We start from the raw sequence: 17,365 nt of genomic DNA on the forward strand, positions 1-17,365 counted from the left end.
CGGCGGCGGCGGCGGCGGCGGCTGGGTTGAGGTGCGAAGCGGAGAGCAAGACAGTTGACTCTCGAGGAGCGCTAACGGTGGGGTTCCAGGGCGGGGTTTGGGGGTGGGGAGAGGCCGGGCTGTGGGCAGTCGTGGTCACCGGGATGCAGAAATGCGGGTTTGAGGAATGCCAGGCGGCCTGCTGAGGGTGTGGGGCCCAGGAGCCGGGGAGGCGCTGGCGGGCCGCTTTACCCAAATCCAAAGGACATTCTCTGGTAGTTGTGGTGTCTGCTGCGGGAGGGTTTGCCCCTTCGGCTGGTTCCTTTAGCGACAGAGGCACCATTCTTTTATTAATTTGCTGTGGTTTTTGTTTGTTTGTTTGTTTGTTTTTTGGTGCTGGGCTTCTTGAATTCAAGGCCTAGGCGCTGTCCCTGAGTTTTTGTGCACGGGGCTAACTAGTTTGCCTTTTTATCCACCTCCCTCCCACCCACCCCCCACTCAGCTTTTTCTTTAGTTATCTCTAAATATTGCGGGGGGAGGGGGGTTTGCAATGGTCAGAATAGTGTGTCAGAAGGTTTTGGGGGTGTATGTGTGTGTATGTTTCCTCCCTGTAGTCCTTGATCCTTAAGACAGTTATTATTGTGGTAAGTTTTGTCTGATTTGACTTCATTAACTCAGCACAAGATAATTTGTAATATCTGAAGAGGCTTTAGCTTTCAATTCATTCTCCCCACAATATATCAAGAACTGCAGATGTGGCCCAGAGTAGAAGGATCAAGATTTGAAATCAGCCTTGGTTTAAAAAAAAAGTTTGTAAAATCTTATCTCAACAGAAAAAGTTTGGTGTGTGGAATGCATCTATTATTACAGCTATGGCAGAAAGTGTAAAATAGGAGTATTACAGTTCAGGGGCTCAGTGGTAGAGCGCTTGCCTTGCATGCATGAGGCCCTGGGTTCGATTCCTCAGCACCACATAAGCAAAAAAGAAAAAAGCCAGGAGTGGCGCTGTGGCTCAAGTGGTAGACCGCTAGCCTTGAGCTGAAGAGCTGAGGGACAGCACCCAGGCCCAGAGTTCAGGCCCCACGACTGGACCCCCACCCCAAAAAAAAAAAAAAAAAAAAAGAGTATTACAGTCAGGCTGCCATTAACAAAAATCAAGGCCCTATCAACAAAAATAACCAGAGGAACAAGGGCTTGGAGACATTGCTTAGACACTAGATTGCCTACCTAGCAAGCTCAAAAGCACTGAGTTCAAATCCCAGTACTACTTTCAAAAAAGAATGATAAGCATGATGTGTGTTTGGGATACTGTGGAAGTCCATGTTGATGAACCCCAATCTATAGTAAGTCAGGCTTCAGAGAGTTTAACTACAAAATCAGAAAAACATAGGGCTGGGAAGGTGGCTCAGTGGTAGAGTGCTTGCCTTGCATGCATGAGGCCCTGGGTTCGATTCCTCAGCACCACATAAGCAGAAAAAAGCCAGAAGTGGTGCTGTTGCTCAAGTGGTAGGGTGCTCGCCTTGAGCTGAAGAGCTGAGAGACGGTGCCCAGGCCCAGAGTTCAGGCCCCACGACTGACCAAAAAAAAAAAAGAAAAAAGGAAAAACATTAGCAATCCCTAGATTTGATTCTCATAGTTTCAGAACTGAAAAAAAATTTTTTGTGTGTGTTGAGTCTATTTTGTCTGCCGCGGGGAAGGACATTGGTGTCCAGTTGCTACCATGGCTTCCGGTACACTAGCAACGCCTTAGATGCTGGATCTTCTGGCCAAGCATGGGTTCATATTCATTGTATCTCTGGGGATCTCAGCTCTCTATAAGCTTGGTGTGGCTGAACCAGGAAAGAAGACATATGCAGATTTCTACAGAAAATATGATTCCATGAAGGATTTTGAGGAGATGAGGAAAGCAGGTATCTTTCAGAGGGCAAAGTGAATTTGGAGTGTAAAGAATTTCTTTGTGTTGACCTGTGTTCCTGAACTATGAAATATAAATATGTGGGCTAATGAATAGTTTCTCTTATAAATAAATGAATACTATGGACTGGAAAACAAAAAAAAAGTGTTTTGGGCTTCCCTACAGAGATATGATTATGAGTGGCCTTCAAAACAGAATTATTTTCCTTGCACTCTGTAATGTGGAGAAATTCTTTCATATCCTTCAGCCTTCATTTCTCCATTTGTAACAAGGGGAACAGAATAAGCTCAATGGTCTCTCTCAGTTCTAAAACTTTTGCATAAACCAGAAGTATGGCTAGCAAGATCATGTTAAATGAGAGAGCACGTTTATTTAGGTTTCCCAGAACCACCTATAGGCATCTGCCTATCAAGATTTCTCCTACCAGACAAGCTAAATCTTAACTTGTATGCCTAGAGCAGCCTCACATTTGACACTTTACATTTATTGGTTTGACTAATTTGGCAGAAAGTGAGTAGTACTTTTTCAACTATGTCCTTTCTAAGAAATCTATTTAACTTCTAGTTCTTTCCTGATATTGAATTTTTTAAAATTTATTTTGCTGTCTAATTAGTTTTAGTGTTATCTCTCACCAAACTGTTTCAGAACAAGATTTTTATTTTTGGTGGGGCAGGGATGGGATGGGGGGGAGTTTAATTCAGAAGCTTGAACTCTGGCACAGTTTTTTTTTTAACTCATGTCTGGAACATAACCACTTGGGCTACACCTCCACTTCCAGCTTTTTACTAGTTAATTAGAGATAAGTCTACTGGATTTGTCTGCCTATGCTGGCTCCAAACTTCAATCCTCAGATTTCGGTCTCCTGAGTTGCCAGGATTACAGGCATGAGCCAGTGTTGTGAGGCTCAGAACAGGAATTATTCCTCCTTTTTTCCTAGCATGCTCAACCCATAATAAGCTAGAAGTACTTAACTGAAACACATTAATAATGAAGATGTTTACAGACCTTGAGAAAATCTATGCAATAACTAGATTTTTTTTAAAGTAAAACCTTTTGTAGACATCCAGAATAAACTATTTCTTAGTGTAGGAAAATATCAATTTGGGAGTCATATATTTACAAATTATTTATGCAGAAACCTTTCTTTTTGAAAACAATTATGTTTCCTCAGGTATGTTAAAGGTATTTATGTTATAATACAAAGAGTCATATAAGGTTTTTCTTGTTGACTCTTTAAAAAACAAGAAAACAGCCAGGCACTGGTGGCTCACACCTGTAATCCTAGCTACTCAGGAGGCTGAGATCTGAGGATCTCGGTTCAAAGCCAGCCCGGGCAAGAGAGACGGTAAAACTCCTATCTCCAATAAACCACCAGAAAACCCGAAGTGGCGCTGTAGCTCAAGTGGTAGAGCACTCGCCTTGAGCTGAAGAGCTGAGGGACAGCGCCCAGGGCCAGAGTTCAAGCCCCACGACAGACCAAAAAACAAAAAGAAAACAGTTTTATTCAGTGATTTGAGGAATAAACTTCATAAATGAAAATAAATACCATACATTAAACTTAGTCCTTCCATCTTTCCCTTAAAAGTGGGGGAAAAGCGGGCTGGGAAGGTGGCTCAGCGGTAGAGCACTTGCCTTGCATGCATGATGCCCTGAGTTCGACTCCCAGCACCACATAAGCAGAAGGAAAAAAAAAGCCGGAAGTGGCGCTGTGGCTCAAGTGGTAGAGTGCTAGCCTTGAGCTGAAGAGCTGAGGGACAGTGCTCAGGCCCACAGTTCAGGCCCCACAACCGGACCCCCAAAAAAAGTGGGGGAGGGGCTGGGAAGGTGGCTCAGTGGTAGAGTGTTTGCCTTGCATGCACGAGGCCCTGGGTTAGATTCCTCAGCACCACATAATCAAAAAGAAAAAAGCCGGAAGTGGTGCTGTGGCTCAAGTGGTAGAGCGCTAGCCTGGAGCTGAAGAGCTGAGGGACAGCGCCCAGGCCCAGAGTTCAGGCCCCACGACCGGACCCAAAAAAAAAAAAAAAAGTGGGGGAAAGCTAGATGTAGTAGTATACTCCTGTAATCCCAGCTACTTAGGAGGCTGAGGCAGAAGGACCAAAAGCCTGGAAAACTTATCAGGACTCAAAACAATATCAAAAAGTATAGTTCAGTAATAGTTTCCTAGGATCCATGAGGCTCTAGGTTCAATTCCCAGTACAATCCCTGAAAGGATGGGAAGAGAACAGTATTCCTTCATGTTGATGCTGAGTCTCTAAAAGTGATGTACAGAGCAGTACATCAGTGGTTCATATTTTTAATATAGCTGCTCAAGAGTCTGAGACACAAAGAAATATGGTTCAAATGCAGGCTGAGCAGAAAAATCTGGGATATTTCATCTCCAAAATAACCTGCAAAAAGCAGAGCTATAGGCCTTTCTCAAGTAGTAGAGCACAATAATATATTGGATATTGGATAACTAATGGTCTGTAATAGACAAGACACTTGAAAACACTCCTCAACAAAGAGGGATTCCCCGCGGCCCCCCCCCACCCCCGCCCCTTTCAAGCCAGGAGTCTCTCAAGAGGGTAATTTTGTTTAAAGATATTGTCTAGAGTCAAGTGACAGGAGATCTCCCTGTAATCCTAGCTATTAAGAAGGCTGAGCAATGAGAATTGCCCTTCAAAGGCAGCCCTGACAGAACAGTTTTAGAGATTCTGTCTCCAATTAGCCAGCAACAACAACAAAAAATTGATCTGGAGATAGGGTTCAAGTGTTAGATCACCAGACATGAGTGAAAAGGCCAGTCAAAAGCATAAGACCCTGTGTTCAAGCTTTGGTACTAGCAAAAAAAAACTACAAAAACCCTACTGTCTTTAAAAAATAGATTTGTAGGGGATGGGAAGGTGGTTCAGTGGTAGAGCGCTTGCCTGGCATACATGAGGCCCTGGGTTTGATTCTTCAGCACCATGTAAACAGATAAGGCTGGAAGTGGCACTGTGGCTCAAGTAGTAGAATCCTAGCCTTGAGCTGAAGAGCTGAGGGACAGTGCCCCAGGCCCAGAGTTCAAGCCCTACAACTGACAAATAAATAAATACATAAATAATAGATTTGTAGCAGGCCACCAGTGGTTCACTACTATAATCCCAGCTACTCAGGAGGCTGAGATCTGAAAATAGTGGCAGAAAAGTCCCTATAAGGCTTTTTTTTTTTTATTGTCAGTTGTGGGGCTTGAACTCTGGGTCTAGGCTTTATCCCTCAGCTCTTCAGCTCAAGGCTAGCGCTCTACCACTTGAGCCACAGCGCCACTTCAGTTTTCTGAGTGGGTTATTGGAGATAAGAGTCTCATGGGCTCTCCTTCCCAGGCTGGCTGTAAACTGTGATCCTCAGCCTCTTGTGTAGCTAGAGTTACAGGAGCGAGCCACTGGTGCCTGGCCCCATAAGACTTTATCTCCAATTAACCACTCAAAAAAATGAAGTGGTGCTGTGGCTCAAGTGGTAGAGCACTAGCCTTGAGCACATAGAGGCTCAGAGACAATGCTCAAGCCCTGAGTTCAAGTCCCACAACCAACAACAATAACAAAAAAAGGCATCCACTTGTCTGGACATATTATGTATGCAGTTGATTTTACAAATTTAAAGTTTAGGAGGAAGTCCTAACTGTAACAACATATAGATGAGATTTTAGTATAATAGAAGAGAGGAAAGAACAACTCCTTGGGACATCTGGTGTGACAAGGTTTAACAAATGAGAAAGAACTAGAGATTGAACCTTGATAGATTAGCCAGAAGAGGAGAAAAGTGAGGAGGATGTGCTGTTTTGGAAGCCCAAGAGAAGAAGGTGTTTTGTTTTTTGGGGGGATCTGGTCGTGGGGCCTGAACTCTGGGCCTGGGCGCTGTCCCTTAGCTCTTTAGCTCAAGGCTAGCGCTCTACCACTTGAACCATAGCACTACTTCCGGCTTTTTTCATTTTGCTTATGTGGTGCTGAGGAATCAAACCCAGGGCTTCATGCATGCAGGGCAAGCGCTCTATCACTGAGCCACCTTCCCAGCCCCAAAACAGAAGGTGTTTTTGAAAAGAGTAACACTCACTATTCCAGATCCTGTGGCAAAAGCAGACAAGATGAGACCTAATCTTTGGATTTAACAATACCTAAGTATTAACACTCTCAGTTCTCCATGTAAAAGGAAAGGAAAACATGGGAGGTAGTTAAGAGGAGCAAGTAGAATGAAGACAGGCTTTCTTTAAGAAGAGAGAATACTTACTGATGGGAAACCCAGGGGAGAGGAAAGCATTAACAATACCGAAAGAAGAACTTGGAGAACTTTTTTTTTTCTTTGTCATGGGGCTTGAACTCTGGGCCTGGGCCCTGTCCCTCAGCTCTTCAGCTAAGGCTAATGCTATACCACTTGAGCCACAGTGTCACTTCCTGTTTTCTGGTGGTTTATTGGAGATGAGTCTCACAGACTTTCCTGCCTGGGCTGGCTTTGAACCGAAACCCTCCTGAGTAGCTAGGATTATAGGCATGAGCTACGAGCACCCAGCTTTGGAGGACATTTTTATGAAAGACTTCAGTATGGGCCTGGGAAGGTGGCTCAGTGGTAGAGTGCTTGTCTCTCATTCATGAGGCCCTGGGTCCAATTCCTCAGCACCGCATAAACAAAAAAAGCCAGAAGTGGTGCTGTGGCTCAAGTGGAAGAGTGCTAGGCTTGAGCTGAAGAGCTGAGGGACAGCGCCTAGGCCCAGAGTTCAAGCCCCATGACTGACAAAAAAAAAAAGACTTCAGTACAAGGAATAACGACAATTTATTGTTACAGGAGAAAAGATCAAATAGAGAAAGGTGAATGAATGGGTGTTTGTGGATACTTTCTTTGAAGGCTCTGCTTCCTTAATGAAGTAGGAAGCAAGAACATTTAAGGAATTTAAGAAAGAAGTTGTTTGGGGCTGGGAAGGTGGCTCAGTGGTAGAGCGCTTGCCTTGCATGCATGAGGCCCTGGGTTCGATTCCTCAGTACCACATAAGCAGAAAACAAGCCAGAAGTGGCACTGTGGCTCAAGTGGTAAAGCACCAGCCTTGAGGTGAAGAGCTGAGGGACAGCACCCAGACCCAGAGTTCAGACCCATCACCGGAACCGAAAATAAAAAAAAAAGGAAGGGGCTGGGAAGTTGGCTCAGTGGTAGAGCGCTTGCCTTGCATGCCTGAGGCCCTGGGTTCGATTCCTCAGCACCACATAAGCGAAAAAGAAAAAACCCAGAAGTGGCGCTGTGACTCAAGTGGTAGAGCGCTAGCCTTGAGCTAAAGAGCTGAGGGACAGCGCCGAGGCCCAGAGTTCAGGCCCCACGACCAGACCCCCCCCCCAAAAAAAAAAGGAACAAGTTTTTTAAGGTTGGAGAAGAAAGATGTGAAATAATTGTCAAGGGAGTTTGAATGTATGTGGAGTTACAAGGAGGGAAATGTTAAGATTTTCTTGGCAGCAAAATGAAGGCATAGTGTCAGATTTTAATAAATGCTAGTAAGGCCATTGCAATGTTCTAAATAAAAGGTTTGTGCTTATTGATTGATAGATTGATGCATGCTGTTACTGGGGCTTGAACTCAGAACCTGGGTGCTTTCCCTTAGCTTTTTCGCTCTAGGCTGGCATTCTCCCACTTGAGCCACAACTCCAGGTCTGACTTTTTGGTGGCTGATTGAAGATAAGAATCTCATGGTCTTTTGTGCTGGACTGGCTTCCTATTATGATTCTGAGATTTCAGTCTCCTGAGTAGTTAAGATTACAGGCACGAGCCACTGGTGCCCAGCTAAGATGTTGTGCTTCTGACCAGGTGCTATGTGGTTGGAGTCATTAGCATGCAGTCAATAATTGAAGCTTCAGGTGTTGATGAAATTTCCTAAAGAAAGCAGTCACATTAGCAATGGCTAGAAAGCATAGGTTGACAAGCCCCAAATGGAGAAGTATTTGCCAGAGAAACAGGAAGAGAATGGAAGAGAAAGAGGACACAGAAACCAAGGATTTTTATTTTATTATTATTGGTATGTGTGTCTGTCTGTCTGTGTCTGTCTGTCTCTCTCTCTCTCTCGCTCGCTCGCTCGCTCGCTCTCTCTCTCGCTCTGTCTCTCTATCTCGTTGTGTCTTTTCTGCAGCTTGACCTCAAGGCCTGTACATTGTCCTTAAGCTTTATTGCTCAAGTTTTAGTGCTCTGCCACTTGAGCCACAGCTTCACTTCTGGCTTTTTTCGGGGTGGGGGTACTTAATCGTGGTTAAGAGTCTTAGACTTTCTTGTTCCTGCCGGCTTCAAACTGCAGTCCTCAGATTTCAGCCTTCTGAATAGCTAGGATTACAGACATGAGCCACCAGCACTCAGCCCAAGGAAATATTTTTGTGGCAAGAATAATTGCCTTCTGGCTGCTGCAGAGTAAAATAAGTCCTCATGCATGTTCTCTAGGTTGATTGTCTGGCAAGTTAATTCTAGTAAAGGAGCAAGGTAGAATCCTATTTCACTATTGGCTGAGCTATAAATAGAAATCGGGAGAGACAGTAAATGAAGGCTATATCACCATGCAAGATAAGTAAGATGGTCTTTATCTGGCCTAGAAAAGGCAGTCCTTGCAGAGACAACAGTTTCTGAGACTATCCAGAGGCATAGATAAGGAATTTTAAATCATTTGATATAAAATCTAAGAGTATATGTGTACGCATGGGCACACATAGCTTACAAAGCTGACAGAGTACCATTGAAACCAAACCTCCAGCTGTACTTTTTTTTTTTCTAGTTAAATTGGATTATGGTTGTGGCCACTGCTCCTTTGGCTTTTAAAACTGATCAGTGGGCTGGGAATGTGGCTTAGTGGTAGAGTGCTTACCTAGCATGCATGAAGCCCAGTTCGATTCCTTGGTACTACATAAATAGAAAAAGCCAGAAGTGGCACTGTGGCTCAAGTGGTAGAGTGCTGCTAGCCTTGAGCAAAAGAAGCTCAGGACATTGCCCAGGCACTGAGTCTAAGCGGCAGGACTGGCCAAAAACAAAAACAAAACAAAAAACTGATCAATGCATAGATCTCCTTGAGAAAAAAAAATTAAAGTTTCCTATTTCATTTTATGTGCATGTTTCCCTTAACATATTTAAAATACAATGAGACATTTTTTCCATGAAACAGATTTTTGAGTTTGCTGAAGTTCTTAAATGGGAAAATCAGCACTTGTGTTCTTTTCAGTAACAGTGTGTTCTCATGCCTCTCTGCCAGTCAGACAAGTGTTGGTTGAAAATGCCAACATTTCCTTGGTTTGCTTCTTTCAGGATGTCAGTCAGCTGAAAATGTCCACTGAGCAGACTTCTTGGACAAGCTTGTCCACTATTCAGAAGATAGCCCTGGGCCTCGGCATCCCAGCCAGTGCAGCAGTTGCCTATATCCTATACCGTAGGTATAGAGAAAGCAGAGGTATGTGAAGCACTTCATCATTGTACCTAAAAATATTTAGATCATGTTTCTGCCTTGTCAATTAAAATAAAAGTTTTTTCCTTGCCAGACCAGTATTGTGTCTGAGATAAGATTGGCTTTTGGTAAGGAATCATACTGAAAATATTTCTTCTTTGTATTCTGTGTAGCTAACGTATGAAATGATCAAGTTGTATAATCCATTGGTCTGTTATACTCTTATTTATATGCTTCTCTCTAGTTGTCAGAAGTCACTATCCCAGCCACATGTTGATGGCTCACCCTGTATGTAATCCTAGCTATTCAGGAAGCTGTGACCTCAAAGACCAAAGTTCAAATACAGCCTGGGCAGAAAAATCTATGAGACTCCCATCTCTAACCAGGAAAATTTTGGACTGGAGATTTTGTACTCAAGTGGTAGAGCACCAGCCCATGAGCAAGAAAGCTGAGCAAGAGACCCTGAGTTCAAGTCCCAGTCCCAGTACCTAACTAAACAAATGAGTAGTATCCTATAGGCTAGAGAATAGAACTTAGAGAAATGGTTAATGTAAAAGTCATTCAAGAAAGCTAGGTGCAGTACACTTGTAATCTCAGATTCTCAGGGGTTAGAAATCCAAAGGATCATGTTTGAACTTCTAGTGGACAAAACAGCAAGACCCACTCCCCCTCAGTACAATTAGCTGGGTCTGGCAGCACATCTGTGGTCCCAGCTACACAGGAGCCCATAACATGGAAGATCACAGTTTGATGCCAATCCTAGGCAAAATTACCTAGGATTGCTAAAACAAAAATGGCCTAGAGGTGTGACTCAAATGGTAGAACACCTGTCCAGAAAGGCCCTGAATTCAAACCCTAGTACTGCCAAAAACAAAAATAATCCAGAGGGCTGGGAAGGTGGCTCAGTGGTAGAGCGCTTGCCTTGCATGCCTGAGGCCCTGGGTTCGATTCCTCAGTACCACATAAGCAAAAAGTAAAAAGCTGGAAGTGGTGTTGTGGCTCAAGTGGTAGAGCGCTAGCCTTGAGCTGAAGAGCTGAGGGACAGCACCCAGGCCCAGAGTTCAGGCCCCACGACTGGACCCCCCCCCAAAAAAAAATTCAGAATTTTTGTGACTATAGATATTTAAAGCAACTTATGGCCTTCATTCTTATCCAAGAATCATGTTTTGGGAAAAGTAGTTTGCTCAGAACCAAGAGCCTCCTCTTTCCATAATCTACATTTCCCATTTTAGTATCTTAGAGAAAATGCCCTGTTTGTGAGTGTGTATGTGTACTGGGGCTTAAACTTGGCCTTATGCATGTTAAGTATGTACTGCACTCATCACTGAACTATACCCTCAGCCTCAACTCTAGTTTTTGAGGATCTCTTAATTTCCACTTAGATATTCCTTTTCCTTCTCACTGTGGTTAGATCCACACTTTATATCTTGCATCAGTGTCTCTTGGGATAATAGTATTTTGGGGTGTATTTAAGTCCAATCCAGTAAGCTCTGATCTGTGCAGAAGAACGGCTGACGTTTGTTGGAGAGGATGACATTGAGATAGAGATGCGGGTTCCCCAGGAGGCTGTGAAGCTCATTATTGGACGGCAAGGAGCCAACATTAAACAAGTAAGTGTGGGAACAAGCAAGTGGCTTTTCCCAGGCCTTGATTCGGTTTATTGATTTCTTGTTCCCTTCCTCCGACCCTATATCAAGAAAGACCCCCCAAGCTGTTTATATTTTTAAATGAAAAAAAAAGCTTTTTATCTAGCTACACTATTTACTTTCCAAAGATGAATACTTTTTAGAGAATTAATGACTAGATTAGATGATTCTCAGCTTAATATAGCTTGAATTTTTTTCTATTATAGAATTAACTTATTAATTGGCAATAAATACAGAATTATTGCTTTTTAAAAAACTATTTTCTAACAAAGGAGGAGGCTGCAATGCTTGGTAAGAAATGTACGCATTATCCTGCCCATGTAATTGTAACCCCTCTGTACAGTATGTTCACAAATATAATAAAATAAATTTTAAAAAAAAAACTATTTTCTATTCTTCAACAAAACAAAATCTTTTGGTTGAAGATATAGTTCAGTGGTAGAATTCTCAACCTAATACCTATGAGGCCCCAGGTTCACTTCCTAGCAAAACACACACACACACACACACGCACGCACGCACGCACGCACGCACGCACGAATGAGGAATGAGATGGGCACCTGTGGCTCATGCCTGTCATTTTAGCTACTCAGGAGTCTGAGATCTGAGGATCACAGTTTGAAGCCACCATGCCCTCTCCCCATGTTCCCCTTCCCCCCGCCCCCCCAATAGAAGCAGAGAATGAGACTTTTATCTCTAGTTAACCACCAAAACCTGGAAATGGAGCTGAGGCTTATGTGGTAGAGCTCTAGCTTTGAGCAAAAAAGCTCAGGGCCCTGAGTTCAAGCCCAGGACTGTCAAAAAAGAGAGAGAAAATTGTGATTATCTAATCTATCTAAAATCAGGAAAGAAAGGGACATAAACACAGAGAAATAAATGGTTTTAAATTAACTGCTATTTGGAATTATTCTTGTTACTGATTTCCTTCCATAAGTACAAGTAAATGAGGATTGCTTATAGTGTTTGTACTTAGCTGGTGCTTTTGCTTAACTCCATGTATCTCCAGGATTTAGTTTAGAGTATCCTTAGCTGGGCCCTAATTGGAGCTCTTTCAAAGTGTACTGCTACATCTTTTTCTCTGCAGTTGCGGAAACAGACAGGTGCTCGGATTGATGTGGACACAGAGGATGTAGGCGATGAGCGAGTGCTGCTTATCAGTGGTTTTCCTGTTCAGGTGTGCAAGGCCAAAGCAGCCATCCATCAGATCCTGACAGAGAATACCCCTGTGTCTGAGCAGCTCTCAGTTCCCCAGAGATCCGTGGGCAGAATCATAGGTACCACTGGACAGCTTCCTCTGCTATTTCCTTTTTTCTTTACTTTTGCCTTTCACACCTTCCCAGGGGTTTTCCTGATCTACCCTCTTTGACCTCGTTGAGGAAAAAAGACAGACATTGAGACCAGTACTTTACTTTCTTAGAGAATTGGTGGTAAAAACAAAACTTACTATCTGAATCTTATAGATAGATTTATAAAGGAAAAATTTGATGTCTGTACTATCTTGGTCTTTCAAAGCAGTGCTATAAAGAGTACCTGTTAGGGCTGGGATGTAGCTCAGTGGTAAAGTGCTTGCCTAGCAACTCCAACATCCTGGGTTTGATCCCCAGATCCCTAGTACCAAAACAGAAAAGATAAAAAATATACGTTAAGAGTACCTGTTAAGTGTCCCCCAAGTAACTCCGTGCACTGTTTCAGACAGAGAAGAGTCCTCAGTACAGGATTCTAATACAACACGCAGCATATTTTCTTAAGAGCTGGAGATGCAAAGTATAGTCTTGCCTAAGAATCCAGAAAATGGAAATGACATGAAATTAACATAGCTAAACATCAAGAGTAAATAAAATTGATAGAGTCCTTTATTCTCTTTCCTATAACAATAACTCCAGTAGCTCATCCTTCCATTCTTCATTTTATATCCTGCTTAATTTGGAAAGTAGCACTGATTATGATTTTTCTAGTAGTTAAGATTGGCCAGGAGGGAAGGACAGATTTTTTATGTGTTGTTCAATATAGGGAGAGGCGGCGAGACAATTCGTTCTATCTGTAAGGCCTCAGGAGCAAAAATTACCTGTGACAAAGAATCTGAGGGGACATTACTACTATCAAGACTTATAAAAATCTCAGGAACACAAAAGGAAGTGGCAGCAGCTAAGGCAAGTAGCTGATGCACTGAATCATATTTAGAGTGAAAAGAACCCTTTACTTGATCCTGGATCAGTATCTGACTGAATAGATTATACCTTCTTTCATTTTCCACAGCATTTGATACTGGAGAAAGTTTCAGAGGATGAAGAACTTCGAAAGAGAATTGCCCATTCTGCAGAAACCAGAGTCCCACGCAAGCAGCCAATCAGTGTGAGAAGAGAAGAAATGACAGAGGCAGGAGGAGCTGGAGAACCAGCTTCATGGAAAAACACCAGTTCTAGCATGGGGCAGACTGCACCTTTGGAGATTCCTCCCCACAAAGGAGGTGGTGACATGGCTGTTCTAGGACCCAAAGAAGGTTCCTGGGAAAAACCTAATGATGACAGCTTTCAGAAACCTGGAGCCCAAACCAGTCCAGAGATGTCCATGTTTGAAAGTATGTAACAAACTGAGAACCCATTAATCATATAAAAGATAAGACGACTAGCTTATCTGACCTCAAATAGGAATCAATAAAAAATGTAAATCTATCATCATAAATCATGCCTTTCTGGTAATGTCTACTTAGGTTGATACTAAACAATATATGTGTATATATATATGTGTGTGTGTGTATGTATATATATAGAAAGAGATTTTTTTTTCTGGTTGTGGGGCTTGAATTCTGGGCGCTGTCCCTCAGCTCTTCAGCTCAAGGCTAGCCCTCTGCCACTTGAGCCACAGCACCACTTCCAGTTTTCTGGTGGTTTATTGGCTATAAGAGTCTCATGGACTTTCCTGCCTGGGCTGGCTTTGAACCATGATCCTCAGATTTCAGCCTCCTGAGTAGCTAGGATTACAGGTTGAGCCACTGGCGCCTGGCTACAATAATTTTTCTGAATGTAAGCCAGCTAATGATGAAGGAAAATGAGATCACAATATGCTGACACAGGAAATTAGTCTGTGAGTGGTACATCAAATAATTAAATGTATATTCTTTCCCCAAACACACCTTTTACTGGCTGGGCACTAGTGGCTCATGCCTGTAATCCTAACTACTCAAGAGGCTGAGGTTTGAGGATCATGGTTTGAAGTCAGCCTGGGCAGGATAGTCCATGAGACTCTTTTCTCCAATAAACAGTTCAAAAAAGCTGGAAGTGGCTAAAGTGGTAGAGCACTAGCCTTGAGCAAAAGAAGCTCAGGGACAGCATTCAGGCCCAGAGTTTAAGCCCCAGATCTGGCAAAAGAAAAATTTCATTAGCGTACACAGGAAACTAGTCTGTGAGTGGTACATCAAATAATTAAATGTATATTCTTTCCCCAAACACACCTTTTACTGGCTGGGCACTAGTGGCTCATGCCTGTAATCCTAACTACTCAGGAGGCTGAGGTTTGAGGATCATGGTTTGAAGTCAGCCTGGGCAGGATAGTCCATGAGACTCTTTTCTCCAATAAACAGTTCAAAAAAGCTGGAAGTGGCTAAAGTGGTAGAGTACTAGCCTTGAGCAAAAGAAGCTCAGGGACAGCATTCAGGCCCAGAGTTTAAGCCCCAGATCTGGCAAAAGAAAAATTTCATTAGCGTACACTAGTTCTATAAGAAAAGTTTCATTTTGACATGTCCATACATGTATTCAATGTATCCCATCAACCTCATCTTCCTTATTACTCTCCCTTATTCTTCTTCATCTTAAAACAATTTCACCTGGCTTCATGGTGTATGCATGTAAATGTACGTTGACAAAATTCACCCTTATTCACTCTCTCCATTGATGTTCCCCTTCTCTCACTCATAGCCACCCTGAACAGAGCCTGTTTTATTCTTCTGTCACCAGACATGCTTTTTGAATAAGTAAATTCTTAGCCTAATTTTGTATGGCCTGTCTGGTTTGTTTTTTAAAAATCATCACTTCAAGAAGACTGAAAAAGCCATGAGCTTTCTCTCTATGCAAAGATGCTGGGATGAACAGGGAAGACCAGGGCCCCCCAGAGGCTCATGCTCATGACGTTGTCCATGCTCACATGATGGATCCACGGTAGAATGGAATCTGGAACAAGCAAAATTATTCATGTACAGCTTACTGCCCATGTACCTTTTCATGATCTTGATGCACCTGCCAGATGGAGGACTTCTCTGAATACATGGCATATGTCAAAGAATGTATATTATTGTTTCTCAGTTACATAGAAAGGTACTGAGGATAACTTAGTACCTTTCTTCAGGACATTCTTCCAGTTGTTCCTCCAGCCATTTTCTAAATGGTTAACAGCCAGTCAGTATTTGTACCATTCACAGTTCTAATACAGTCACCATCCTTATCCCTATGTTCAGTCCCCAGTCCTGACTTCAGTTTCCATGCTGATGAGTACCTAGAAGTCTACGTTTCTGCCTCTGAACACCCTAACCACTTCTGGATCCAAATCATTGGCTCACGTAGCCTGCAATTGGATAAGCTTGTCAATGAGATGACCCAGCATTATGAGAATAGCCTGGTGAGTTTCCATAAGCACAGGGCTGGGGCATTTTCATTGTAATATGTTTTCTTTCTTGTGAGGCAACTGTTCTTTCTCCCTTATGGTATTCCCTGTTTATTAGCTACCATTCATAACTCTACCCCCTCCCAACTCCTCACTCCCATGTATAGCCTGAAGACTTGACTGTGCATGTAGGAGATATTGTAGCTGCACCTTTATCCGCAAATGATTCCTGGTATCGAGCCCGGGTCCTTGGCACGTTGGAGAATGGAAATTTAGACCTCTACTTTGTTGACTTTGGAGATAATGGAGATTGCCCACTGAAGGAGCTCAGGGCTCTCAGGTCAGTGTGGACTCTTCTGGAATCTCAGCTGTTGGCTCAGCCCTGACCATATAGAGTAGTAAGCTCACATCACCATGGGGATTTAAAAGAAAATCTATTTTCAGAAAGCAGATGATTATCTTCTCACTGGATCAGTTGGTTCTATCTAAAAGAAGACTATAAGAAGTCCCACTTTGCCCTGAGCTTCTGATTTGTTTCTCTCAATTTAGGAGTGACTTTCTAAGCCTTCCATTTCAAGCAATTGAATGTAGTCTGGCACGGATTGCCCCCTCAGGTAAATCAGTCATGTCAACTTTGTCTTTCATATAACATATGTGAGGAGCTCTCACATTACCAACCTTTTTGAGTTGGGAGTCTCAACGCTTTTTCATTACTAGTATGAAAAAGCAGCAACCAGAATTTGCCTGGCAGTGAGGCAGACTCACCAGAGATGTATATAAGTACCTTCCTGAGTAAAAATGAATAGTTCCCACTATGTTGAAAATGAACTATTCAACTTATGGGTGGAGATGGGAAGAGGTGACACTGTTCAAAAAGAAATGTATTCATTACCTGACTTATGTAACTGTAACCCCTCTGTAATCTTTATAATGACAATAAATTTTTTTTTAAAGAAATAGTTCCAACTTCCCTCCAGGGTATATGCATACCCTCTCAGCACCTTCTGTGACACTTCCACCCTCTTATAATTTTCTGCCAGGTGTACAATGGGAGGAGGAAGCTTTAGATGAATTTGACAGACTAACTTACTGTGCTGAATGGAAGCCCCTGGTGGCCAAGATCTCTAGCTACGTCCAGACTGGGATCTCAACTTGGCCAAAGATCTACTTATATGATATCAGCAATGGGAAGGTAACACTGCTCAATCTATCATCTGCATTTTCATACCCTATTTCTCTCCCAGAAACCTTTATCCTAGTCACCATCTCACACACGCACAAAAAAGCCTTTGAACTCTGGGCCTGGGCGCTGTCCCTCAGCTCTTCAGCTCAAGGCTAGCGCTCTACCACTTGAGTCACAGTGCCACTTCCAGCTTTTTTCTTTTTGCTTAGTGGTGCTAAGGAATCGAACCCAGGGTCTCAGGCATGCAAGGCAAGCACTCTACCACTGAGCCATCTTCCCAGCCCCGGACAACCTTTGAAGTTTTAATCTGAGTTATTCCATCTTATTTACTCAGATTTGTCCTCCCTAACAATGGGAACAGTATTCTTTTTGTTTTATTTCTCAGAAACTTGATATTGGGCTAGAATTAGTTCGTAAAGGATATGCAATTGAGCTTCCTGAAGACATGGAAGAAAACAGAACTGTCCCGGACATGTTGAAGGACATGGTATGTGAACTCTTACTTAGACAGCTGCTTCCAGGAAAACCTTGGGCATGGAGACACAATGAGGCCTTCTAGACATAACATTAACTTCTGGAAAATTGAAAACTGTGCCACTCTAGAACTATTAGGTTACTTCAGCTTCCAAACTGCTTAG

General features: G+C 42.9%; 1 protein-coding gene across 2 annotated transcripts in view; it reads left to right on the forward strand.

Moving 5' to 3' along the window:
- The window catches only part of Tdrkh (tudor and KH domain containing), a 21,201-nt gene continuing 3,836 nt past the window's right edge, over window positions 1-17,365 (forward strand). The window contains exons 1-11 of one of the 2 annotated variants that reach the window (XM_042682332.1): window positions 1-77; window positions 9,167-9,308; window positions 10,806-10,912; window positions 12,033-12,222; window positions 12,959-13,098; window positions 13,205-13,526; window positions 15,399-15,559; window positions 15,712-15,884; window positions 16,094-16,158; window positions 16,585-16,736; window positions 17,113-17,214. In XM_042682332.1, the coding sequence (XP_042538266.1) occupies window positions 9,185-9,308; window positions 10,806-10,912; window positions 12,033-12,222; window positions 12,959-13,098; window positions 13,205-13,526; window positions 15,399-15,559; window positions 15,712-15,884; window positions 16,094-16,158; window positions 16,585-16,736; window positions 17,113-17,214 (1,536 nt within the window). In that variant the 5' untranslated portion in view covers window positions 1-77; window positions 9,167-9,184. Of the gene's footprint in view, window positions 78-4,172; window positions 4,178-9,166; window positions 9,309-10,805; window positions 10,913-12,032; window positions 12,223-12,958; window positions 13,099-13,204; window positions 13,527-15,398; window positions 15,560-15,711; window positions 15,885-16,093; window positions 16,159-16,584; window positions 16,737-17,112; window positions 17,215-17,365 lie in introns of those variants that run through there. The other variant, XR_006147734.1, reaches the window with a different exon arrangement.

Source organism: Dipodomys spectabilis, unplaced genomic scaffold (assembly GCF_019054845.1).
Source record: "Dipodomys spectabilis isolate Male_0828 unplaced genomic scaffold, ASM1905484v1 ptg000069l, whole genome shotgun sequence".
Lineage (NCBI taxonomy): Eukaryota > Metazoa > Chordata > Mammalia > Rodentia > Heteromyidae > Dipodomys > Dipodomys spectabilis.